Source organism: Crocodylus siamensis, chromosome 2 (genome assembly GCF_052110815.1).
Source record: "Crocodylus siamensis isolate JL-2025a chromosome 2, ASM5211081v1, whole genome shotgun sequence".
NCBI lineage: Eukaryota > Metazoa > Chordata > Crocodylia > Crocodylidae > Crocodylus > Crocodylus siamensis.
In genome coordinates, this window is record NC_143396.1 from 179,107,823 (window position 1) to 179,119,651 (window position 11,829).

Genomic DNA, 11,829 nt, shown 5'->3' on the forward strand with positions numbered 1-11,829 from the left:
GGGGGGGAAAAATATAAACTATAGTCACAGAGAAACAGGCCCCTCTATCTAAAGAGAGCTTTGCTTATTAAGACATGAATAAATTAGTTCAGATAAAACAGAAACATATCTGTCTTTTCCCTCAGACTTAACCAAACCTAACCCAAAACCTTTGTAAAGTTTAAAACTATTAACTGTTATGATATTTTAGATGGCTATACTTCTGTATTTACTCTGCTCAAAAGGATTTATGAAGCCAAAGATCATTATCGCTTATTTCCCTCCGGTACACACAGCATTAAAAACAATTGGCAAGGATCATCTTTGCTTTCTAACCCTGATGTTTCATTTTCATATTAAATATATTCCTGCTCCTACACAGCATACAGCTGTCCTCCAGACAAGGTGTATAAGGCATGTGGTCCTCATAAGCCCGTCACCTGTAACGAAAGGTAAGGCTAAACCAAATAATTAGCTGTTCATTCATGTATATCACTGTGCGTAACTGGGTCTGCCTTTAGATAGGAACTTAGGAAGCATTTTAGAACAAAACATATGTTTGACGAACCAGTGGTGCTGGTGATTCAGCAAATTTTATGAGTTACTACAGGTTATTACAGGTGCCATATTTCACTTGTGACATTAAAACTGGTGTCCTGACTATTTGTGACTATTAAAAATGTCACCTTTCTTCAAAGAAAGAAGGCCAGAATCAGAGTCCTGGCCAATTTCCTCTTTGGCTAATTACAGTCTGTTACTTATTCTCCCTCTGCAATTTTAAATTTGCCTTGTAAAAAAAAATCTATTGGCAGTACTGCGGTGTGCTTGCAAACAGCTGTAATGCTACATTTCACAGATAGCTGTAATTCAAAGCAGGTAAAACAACTGAAGATAATTTGTCCATGTTTATAAAATAATTTTGGATATTTGGGGTATGTATGAATGTAAGGAGTTTAAAGAAAGCTTATAAAAGAGCACCTGGATTGTTTAAGGAACTCTCTTCCTTATGCGTCTTTTATAAAAATGCTATAAAAATTCTGATCATATAATGCAGGAAAAATGGACTTGAATATCCATTCCTCTTTCCCTTCTAGAACTGGTGACCAGACAATTGAAGGTTTTGTTGAAGGATGCTTCTGCCCAGATGGTACCATCCTCTTTAATTCATTTGCTGATGTCTGTGTGACAGAATGTGGTAAGTTTGCATGGTTTCTGGAGGGGAATGTGAATTGGGTGATTCAAAACGCTGGAGATTTGAAAAAAAAGAGGCTGATGGGAGAAACTATTTGGGGATGTAGCTTGAAAGGAAGTTATGGAAACATCTACCACACAGCCCCACTAATGTTACTCAACTAGATAAACTGGCATTCTAGTTCTTTACTATTCAGATTTTACTTTTTGCATCAGTCTGACTCATGGTTTTGTACATTGGGAGAAATTCATGCTGTGACCTTGATTAAAACCACGAAAACCACATATACCTATTAATTAGCATTTGAAGCCAAATTGCTACTGGTTTAAGATCAGTGCATTAAACAGACTATTTTAGCCCCCTTCCCATTTTATTTTACATTCTTTGAATTTGAATAATCTGCAAAATATGTACAATGAATCCACCTTAGTATAATCTACAACATACCAGATTATAGTGTTGGGCAGGCATCAGCTTGAGAGTAAATTAATACTTTCTAGTTAAGAACTGAATGCTAAATGCCAAAACTGATTTCACCACAAGACGTCTAAGTTTTGTCCATTCAATATTTTTTAAGAAAGAATGGCATTAACACCTCCATCTTACTATTTAAAATAGATGACCAGAATCTCTCAGCACAAGACAGAATTAAGGTTTAAAATATATCCCTCATGGACAATAATACATGTATCTCAAAAGTGCCATTATTAAATAAAGTATAACTGATATACATTTATTATTGGAAGGGCCATCACCCTGGAACAAATGTAAGCCTCCATTCTTTCATTTCATTCAGGTTGTGTTGGACCAGATGGACTGCCCAGAGAGGTAAGTATTTTAGAAATTTTTCTACAGATCTTGCCCAGAAACATTTCCAAATACAGCTATTTCCAGGAATTCAGAATATCACTTCCTTTTTCCTCCTCTTAGTCCGTATTTTACTTTAAGATCTAGTGAGAGTCCTAGTTATTAGTAGAAACAGAAAGGAGGAAAATAGCAGCAATGACTTAATTAACACATTCTGAATTTAATACGCAACTCACCTCCTTTAAAAAGAGCATATTTTAACCCTCACAATATATCCCTAGAGAACAAACATGATTATTTTAACACAGGGATGTCCAACCTGCAACACCTATCGCAAAAGTGACATGTTGCAGAATGGGGAAGGGGCAGGCAGCATTGCAACAGATAGAGCAGGGAGCAGAAAGCAGAGCAGCAGCATCTATATATTCCTTCAGTTAGCTTGCTGGTACTTCAGTGCCAGTGATCTATCATTCCTCTGTCAAGTGTTAAGAGATATTTATTCATACATAACCCATTGAAAAAGGGAAAGCAGGCTGTTTTTTGTCAGCATCTGAGAAATCTCAAGCTTTGAATGGACTTTGAATTAGGAACTATGAACAGTTTAATCTGATCAGGGGCAGATCCAGAGGGACTGCAGTGGAACAGCTGCACCCCACTTTTGGATTGGACCTCACTATGGGACCCTGTGGGGACTTTTTTAAGTCCCCAAAGTAGGTAAAAATCCTCCCACCTTTCCTTTTCATGATTGTAGACATGTCCCCTCTCCTATCCTTCCCCCTTCCCCATCTGCCACTGCTGCTTTTCCTGCTTCTCTAGGGGTAGGGGGAAACATCAGAGCCAGCTGAGCTGCATGGACAACAGAGGGTAAAGGGGGATGGAGTTCTGCTTCCTTGTGCCTGCTTCTGGGTGCCCAGGCTGGGAGGAGGGAACTGCTTTCCCACCATACTGGCACCACTGTCCCTGTCCCCAGCTAAGCCCAGTCCTTCATGTAGACCTGCTAGCTCTGGTATTTCCCCCACCCCTGGAACAGCAGAGTAAGCAGCAGCAGTAAGTGGGAGGAAGAAAGGGGAGGGCATGCCTTTGAGCATAAAGAGAAAGGGAGGGATGATTTTCACCAGCTTTAGGGACTTAAAAATGTCCCTGCAGGCTCCCACAGTGCTGTCCAGCCCAGTGAGGCAGAGCAGACTGGAAGCAGGGCATGCAGCCACTCCTGTAGCCACACCCTGCTTTGGCAGTCCTGAATCCATCCCTGAATCTGAGATTACTATCAGTTTTGAGGGCTTAAATTGATCCAGAACATCCAGAGAACAGTTAACAAAATACTTAAATGTTTTTTCAGCCTGGATCCAAATGGAAGAGCAATTGCCAGGAGTGTGTCTGTGACGAAAAGTCTATGACTGTACAGTGTAAGCCACTTTCATGTCAGACACCTGTGCCAGCCACTTGTAATAAACCAGGATTCATCCCTATGTCTGTGTTAACACCGGATAACCCATGCTGCCCTGAAATTATATGCAGTAAGTACCAACAATTATCTTTGATAGACAACTCATAAATATATTAGGATAAATACTGCAGATCTCTCATTAACACATATTATCTAAATAAAGGGCATCATGTAACATCTAACACCATAATATCTGCTATCACTAAAATACCTAGTAGTATCTAATATTTAAGAGGTGTGCCTTAATGGATACATAGCTAACTTACTTGAGTATGAAAAATGGATTTTTGAATTACAGTTTTGATGTGCACTGTGAGCTGATTTCAAAATGATACTCTTTCTAATGTGTTTGTCTTGGGAGGGTGAAGGGGAAAAAAAGTTTTAAAAAGTATTTATAAGTCTTAATATACCTAGGTATTAACTCCATATATGTAGATTCCACAGTATTAATCCATAAGTGTATCTAATATTGCAGTTCATGAATATTAATTTATTTATATAGCTAAATAAAGATGAATAAAAACGGAAACACAAGACAGCAGTAATATGTGGTATTTCACTAGCTAATCAAGCAAGGAAAAAGGTGATAAAAAGTAAATAAAATTAGTTTTAATAAGCAGAGACTGGACGATTAGTATATGAAAAACAGTGACAATACAACTTTATACTATCTTCTCTGCTTGCTTACTGGCCAGACAAGAGAGACAAGGGGAGAAGGAATCCACTGGTTTTTTACCCTGGAACCAGGGATACAACTAATGAGTAACGGAGAGCTAAATGTTAAGTGGATTTCTGAAAGATATAAAATGGCAGCTAATGATAGTAAATGATTTGATGAGTACAGTAATACTTTTTATGAGAGTAAGTCTTCTATCCAACTTACATACAACAGGTTTCAGGGAACTTACCAGTGAAGTAAAGGTGTCTTTTGAATTTATGCAGTAAAGTCAGGGTAACGTACAGCTATGATGGTCCAGGAAATATACAAGTACCTAAAGCTTGTTTGAAGAACTTTAAATAAAGTGCCCCGCTGCCATTTTGAAGCATGGGGACACTGATACATGAGACACTCTGGGAGTTTACTTAAAGCAGCTCTCAGAGCCACTCTAATTAAAGTGTTCCCCACCAACCCTCCACTCCCAGAGCATGTGTAAAAATGCTCATAGTACCTGATTAAGCAATGCTTTCTCTGTGCCATTCTTCCTTTAGTCTCTCATGAAGCTTTGGCACACATTAATTCTACACAGGTAAGTCATGAAGACTAACACTGCTAATGTTAGCCTATTAAATATGTCCTCTTCTCTTTCATTTCTCAGGATGTGATATTACCCTGTGCCCCAAGACCAAGCCTAATTGTGAACCAGGTTATGATCTAGTCTCAGTTGTTTCTGATGGCAACTGTTGTGTGACATATGAGTGTTGTAAGTACTTGTCTCCTCTCCTTCTGACCTGTGAGTTAAAAGAAGCTCAATCTAAATTTTCAAGGAGAAATGGACTTAAAAAAATATTTGAGAAATGAAGAAACCAAATGCAAGGTGCATCTACATGTGCGCTTTGCTGCAGAGCTGACTAATTAGTTCCACAGTAAAACATCACTGTCTACATGAGCGCCTGTATTAGGTCGCAATACATTAATTAACTCACTCTTCTGTAAGAAAGTATTGTTGGGGACAGTACTAGTTTACAGAAGAGTAATTAACTCCACTGAAACACTAATTTAGACAGTGACCAAGGCTGACTGGGGCACAAGGGTGCAATAATGCATGGGCTGCCTGATGCCCAACCCCACACTTCAGCACCCTCATGCCCCAGCCAGCCCCTCTGCTGCCTGATCCCCCAAACCCCAGCCAGCCCAGGGCTGCTCCACCCCAGCTCTAAGTGCTGTGGTTCTGGGTGCACATGAAGACTGCACAGAAGTAGCTGATTCTGGCCTGAACTGCACCAGAGTTTATTCAGACACCCTAACTGCACATGTAGATGTGCCCACGATGTACAAAGCAACATTCCCCTTGAACTACATACAATAAAGCTACATCAGCCTCTGGAAGATTTAAAAATTGAGTCTCTGTTAAATGTCATTGCTTTAAATGATTTAATTCCTTTTGTTTGTTTATTTTTTCAGTACTTCGCAACACCTGTATAGTTAATGGAGTTCCTTATAAGGTAAAAACAACAGTATTACACCAAGGATGCCAATATAATCTAATGTCAATGTATCTCTAGAGGTCCAATATGCATCTTTTTGATCAGGAGCTCCTTGGAGAGAGATTGTTTATCCTACATGTTAAATACAGCCAACCTCCACTTAGCACTCCTAATTGGTTCCAGAAAAAATGAGTGTTAAGTGGAACCATGCTAAGCAAAACCCATTTGTCCATAGGAATGAATGTAAACATAGATATTTGGTTACTGCCGCTTCTCACCACCACCACCTCTCCCGACTAGCTTGCTGGCTGCTCCAGTCCCATGTGCCAGGCCAGGACTGCACTCCTCCTGCCCCGCTCTGGGCCTCCACCGGCCCTGGCCCCAGACACGGACACAGGCCCTGCACTGATGCCTGCCCCCCACCACTCATTGCTTCTCACCACCACCACCTCTCCGTACCCACCCGCCCGCCCACTGGCCACTCCAGCCCCACGTGCCAGCCTGGGTACCAGCATTCCTGCTGCCCCACTCTGGGCATGGGCCCCTGCCAGCCCTGGCCCTGGGCCCTGCACTCCTTGCCACCACCTCTGTTTCAGCTGATTAACTCAGACTGGTGGGGCGGTGGAGCATCCCACTGGGAGCAGAGTGAATGTTTGCAGCTGACCAGGAGAAGGGGGCGGGGGAAGTGGTTTGCAGCTGGCTGGGAACAGCGGGGGTTGCAGCTTCCCTGCTACATGCCCAGCTAGCTGCAAACCCCACCCTGCTCCCAGCCAGCTGACCTGGCTCAATGTGCTGTGCTCCTGGGCACATGTGCAGAGGCTCTGAGGTTTATTCATGCACATCAACAGCATGTGTAGTTGTGCCCACCATGTTTTGGAATAGTTCCTCATAAAAAATAAATAAAAAAAGGAAAGGAAAGGAAAGGAAAAAGAAAAAGAAACCCAAGAGAACTAAATCCGGATTATATCTTCAACATCTGGAATGGGTAAAACTTTCTGTTAAAGCAAAATTTTGGAAGAAGTACTTTTCAATAGGGTGCAAGAGATGAAGCACTCAAAAATACATCTAGGATTTTGGCCTAGATTTCAAAGTTGACATCTGAACTTTTTAGGCAAGATTTTCTCTAATACCTGTGACCTTGGAGAGTGTTACTGGGATTAATTTTCAAAGGAGGCCTCAAATCTATGTCTATAATCTGTAAACACATTCATGTCCCTGTGTTTAGGTATCCAAATAGGTAGAAATTTAAATATCCATTTTAAATTGATGACCGTTTCACTGGCTCTTGATATAATTCATAGATTCTTCTGCCACAAGTGAAGCCTGGAAGGTTCATAAAATACTGAGACAGCTCCAACCAGACTTATCTATTTTCCAAACTAAGAGTGTTCTTTTGATCTTTTGCAGCATATCCTGGCCACATCTTTGTTAGTGTAACCATTTTTGTATAATTTCAGTTAGTTTGTTCCCACTCCTACACTGGTTTTCTATTTTTTGTAATATGTGCAGTATAATTGCTTCAGGCTCTCCACAGGGCAACTTAATCACACTAGTGTTTCAGCATCTTTAATGTTGCATGAAATTGTGCTAACCTCTGTCCATACTTATCAGATTTCCTAGACTAGATTTTCGACGCGATAAAAAAAAAAGTTCAATCTAAGTGTACTTAATCTTTGACTTCTCCCAGGCTGGAATGCTTGTCCCAAGCGATCCATGTAAGAATTGTACCTGCAGTTCTGTGGTAGATCCAATCTCCAAGCAAAATATTGTGCAGTGTGAACCAGTGAACTGTCATACATCTTGCCCCTCAGTGAGCTCCATTTTTCATTTTCACTTTCTCAGCCATTGTTTATTTTCTCTAGATTTGAAACAATTAAAGTCCCTCTCATTGAGTCATTGCATTTCCTCTCTTATTGCTTTGTAAACAGGGTTATGAGTATAAAATGAAATATGGAGAGTGTTGCGGGGAGTGTGTGCAGGTGGCTTGCTTAATCTCTTTGGATAACAGCACTAGCCAGGTGCTCAAGGTAACTGTTATTTTTTATTTTCATTGAACTTTGCTTTAGGCCACAACAGGTGTGAAATGTTGACAAAAGCAAGACAGCTCACAACCAAGTCACACCCTGTATTATTTACAGCAGGATACTTTCTATGTTCTTATTAACTAGGGCCACTCATTTTCAGTAAGGGCCTCATTTTTCAAATTGGACACAAATGTTTGGATAACTAAATCCTACCTTAATGTGTTCAAATGTGTAGTGAGATGTGGAAGGTTTCTTAAAGCTGATATGAGGAGGCGGTTCTATGATTAAAATAATAACGTTTGGAAATTTGGCTTCTGATACTTGCTAACTGATAGGGCCTCAGAAATAGAGGAAAATTACGAGTTTCTAGTGGCATACACTGAAAATCTCATGTCAGTCCTTTTCAGAGTAACCATACTATGTTTGATCATGTCATGAAAGAAATTATACTAACTTTTTTCATTTTAGCCCAATGATACCTGGACACCCCAAAATAATAAATGCATCTATTATGAATGTGATAAAATTGAAAATCAACTTATCACAGTGGAAGTTAGGACACCATGCCCTGCCTTTAACCCTGATGAGTGTAAACCTGTAAGTTTTCAACAGTTTTTTATTCTTTACTATTTATTGAGTTCTGCTGCATTGAACAAGTGTCAATGGATACAAAGCAATTTAAGACAAGGAATCACAATCCATAGTTAATTAATGACCAAGACAGGTGGGTTTCTATTAAGAGAGTGAAACTAATCTTGCCATGCTGTCAGCTGTACCCAACAGACACAGCAAAAAACTGCCTCTCCAACTTCAAATATAAACTATTTCTTGTTTGGAGTATCTGTAGTCAAGGACTGTAGGGGATCTAGGCAGCATGATACCCTTTGAAGTCCACCAACCAAGTTTTTATTTGTTGTCCATTGTACACCAAACTCCCTGTTTATTAAGGACAAGAATGCTAACATGTTCTAGAAAGCTCTTCATAGGCCATCTATATGGAAACTTAATCTTTGCGTTTTGTCTCCGCACTAAAGGAAGACATCCAGCTGACTGCTGATGGCTGCTGCAAAATATGTAAATGTAAGTAATTTTTAGCTTTTCTGCCCAAACAGAGTATGTGTGATTATAATATCTCTAGCTATACTAAAGGAGGATTTATCCACGGTCCATTCCCTAATTTTTTTTAGTTCCCTCTCTTTCACTTAGTCCCACCAAAGAAAAGGGGCTTGCTTGATAGTGACAAGATATTCCCCACTCCATCCAAAATTTGACTATATTTCCTCACCAGTTCTTTTTACTAGAATTGGGAGATCAAGATTGTGCATTAAGCTGAAATCTCCAACTAATCTTTATGTGTGTTTCCTAACTACATTAATGGTGTGTAATCAACATCTTCCACTCAGAGAAAATGATTTAAGCTTTAACTCTCAGTGTATTTGAAGAAAAGAGGTGAAACATTTCTATTTATTTTTGCCTCTTTCTTAAAGCGGCCAGATGCAAGGTTCAGAAGAAACCAACTGTGATCTACCAGGATAAATGCAAATCTTCCAAATCTATCGAACTGACATACTGTGAAGGGTTTTGTGGTAGCTCCTCCAAGTAAGTAGAAGCAAGTTCATTATGCTCCCCCAAGTATAACTATCAGTGTCTGCACCCTTGGTGGCAGCTGGGCTGACAGCAGTAGAGGCTGCTGTTTTTGCCCTCCCTTTGAAGTGGGCACCTGAGGCTGGCACCCCAGTTTCCCACCCCTTGTTACTCTACTGATACTCCTTTCTGTCAATTTACCTTTCTGGCCTCTCTTTATTCAACTGCTCAAGGGCTATTAAGCATGGAATCATCTGTACACTCTCAACAAATTTAATATACACTCGAAAAGCAAGTAATTCCATTGAATGTGTTGCCTCCTTTATCTCAAGTGTGTCAATATTAGACAATATTTTTCACACAGTAGTACATCAGTGCTATTATATCTTCCACCACTTGGGCTAAGAGCGTGACACAATATATAATATGATATACACAATGTTAAAAAGCCAGGCTCACGGAGATAAATACTAGTTCAAGTCACAAAGCAGAACACTGGGGACCTAATGGCAAAGCTCAAACAGGAACAAAAGTAAAACCAGGAGAAAGAGGTATATTGTAGCAATTCTATGATTTACACCACTGTAAAACTGGTGAAGTTCCAATGTCTTCAGCAGTGTTATTTCTGATTTTCCTCTGTGGCAAAAAGAGTCAGGACCTGTATAAGTCATTACTACAATTTGGTTAGTAACAGAGTCCCTCATACGTTGATTGGCCTATCCTTCCTATCAATTCCTCTTCCAAAATCATCACCACCATTTTTAATTTGTTTTATCATAGCACATAAAAGCCCTAAGAGGGACCTATTGCATTCAGGCCCATAGAGTATACAACAAAAACTTTCTGCCCTTCATTTCTCTCTCTCTCACATACATGCAGAGAATAAAATTTCCCATTAAACAATGATGATAGTGGACAGACTAAAAATCACTACAATCTCAACTTGTATGTTTGTACCTTATGCTAGTGCACACTTGCAAGCTGGTAATAATAGGCCTAAGCCTGGTCATGCTAAAGTGAAAGAGAGATTTGCCACTGAGCTCAGTGGGAACAGAAACACACCTTCTAAGAAACATGTTATTGAAATCATGCTGGGTTTGGAAATGAGCGTCTGGTGATTTTTATGGAAGGACATAAATTCCTTTTCTTTGTCTGCCTGGGCAGGTATTCCTTGGAAGCAAATCAGATGCAACACCAATGTACCTGCTGCCAGGAGCTCAAGAGCCACAGGAGACAAGTGACCCTGACATGTCACAATGGTACAAGAACCAATTATGACTACATCTATGTGGAAGAGTGCCAATGCGTAACTGCGTGCATCCCATCAGAGTCTGAAGACAGGACCAAACATCTCCAAAGCGGGCAGATTAATTAGCCATATCAATGAAATAACCTGTGCTCCTGCTTAAAACTGTGTTTCTTTCTTATTTTAGCTCTCACTATTACCAAGTTTCATTTGTTAAAACGTGAGACTATTCAGGAGCCAAATAAATTGTCTTGTCATGTACTTTGATTTGTGAACAATACTGTTTTTGAAGACAAACAATGCACACAATTACAACTTGGATTAAGAGAGGTTGGGTTTTGATTTAAGATGGAAAAAAACCTTTCCTTTACCATTTTCACTCTGAGGTTTGAAGGTTACAGCAGTAATATATTTCCATCTTCTTCACCTCATGTTTGTGAGTGTTCTCTCTCACTGGTGAGTCAGCCACCACTGGATCTGTGTGTGTGTGTGTATGTGTGTTTTTTGTATGTCAAAAACCTGAAGGCCCTCTACAGAGCATCCTTTTTTGACAGTCTGGAGATCTGCAATTATTTACAAAATTGTTTACGTATTAATATTTTGGCCAAGAAAAAGGGCAGTTCTTGGGGAAAAAATATTATGATAATTATCTTACACAAAGAAAACCAAATTTTGTGGTTATATTTCACTGTCTTTTCCTATTTATTTGTGACCAGAGAGATAATTTCATTGGGTATCCTTCTCTGTTGGCGTTTATGTTCTTTAGTGTCAGCAGGCACCTGGTAGTGGCAAGGAGGAGACTGTTTCCTTCTGCATTGTGTCTCTTATTTGATTAATAAAACTTTCAGCATTTTTACCTGTTGGTGACTGCTGTTCTTTTCATTATCTCTGCTCACTTTGGCTTAAATTGTGACTTTACAATTGCAATCGTACTCCCTGGTTCCACTACAGGAAAGGAACAAGACATTCCCCAAAACTTCATTTCTGGGTGCAGAATACTGCCCAGTCAGCTCTGTTTATTGGCACAGAGGACTGGGGGAGTCATATTCTTGTTCACTCTCTGTCTACTATTTCCAATGATGGTTGAGGAACATGTAGGCTGCAGCCTCTTTCTTTCTCTGTACCTAAAGCTGAGAACTAGGAAATGCTAGTATAGCAGATCTCAGGAGCATGGCTTTTAGCCAGAATTCTTAATAAACTAATAAACTGGAGTATAGCAGATCTGGTGAAAGATTAATCTTTGCTACTTTCCTGCATGGTATATTAGAATAAGACAAAATAAAGCTTCTAGGGAAGAATGGTTGCACCTGTAACACGCCTACAGCTAACCATTTGCAAACAGATCCATATCTTAAAGCTTAATCCTACATCTGCAAACTCATTTTCTTCCTTCAATACCTGTGAA

The 11,829-nt window shown here is 39.8% G+C and overlaps 1 protein-coding gene across 1 annotated transcript in view; it reads left to right on the forward strand.

The window, feature by feature from the left end:
- LOC149871402 (mucin-5AC-like) overlaps window positions 1-11,280 on the forward strand; it is a 63,389-nt gene extending 52,109 nt beyond the window's left edge. The window contains exons 38-49 of the mRNA XM_090034618.1: window positions 362-431; window positions 1,074-1,174; window positions 1,968-1,999; window positions 3,318-3,495; window positions 4,742-4,846; window positions 5,548-5,588; window positions 7,258-7,380; window positions 7,499-7,597; window positions 8,063-8,191; window positions 8,629-8,674; window positions 9,082-9,193; window positions 10,343-11,280. Of these exons, the coding sequence (XP_089890744.1) occupies window positions 362-431; window positions 1,074-1,174; window positions 1,968-1,999; window positions 3,318-3,495; window positions 4,742-4,846; window positions 5,548-5,588; window positions 7,258-7,380; window positions 7,499-7,597; window positions 8,063-8,191; window positions 8,629-8,674; window positions 9,082-9,193; window positions 10,343-10,553 (1,247 nt within the window). The 3' untranslated portion in view covers window positions 10,554-11,280. The remainder of the gene's footprint in view (window positions 1-361; window positions 432-1,073; window positions 1,175-1,967; window positions 2,000-3,317; window positions 3,496-4,741; window positions 4,847-5,547; window positions 5,589-7,257; window positions 7,381-7,498; window positions 7,598-8,062; window positions 8,192-8,628; window positions 8,675-9,081; window positions 9,194-10,342) is intronic.
- The last annotated feature ends 549 nt before the right edge of the window (window positions 11,281-11,829 follow it).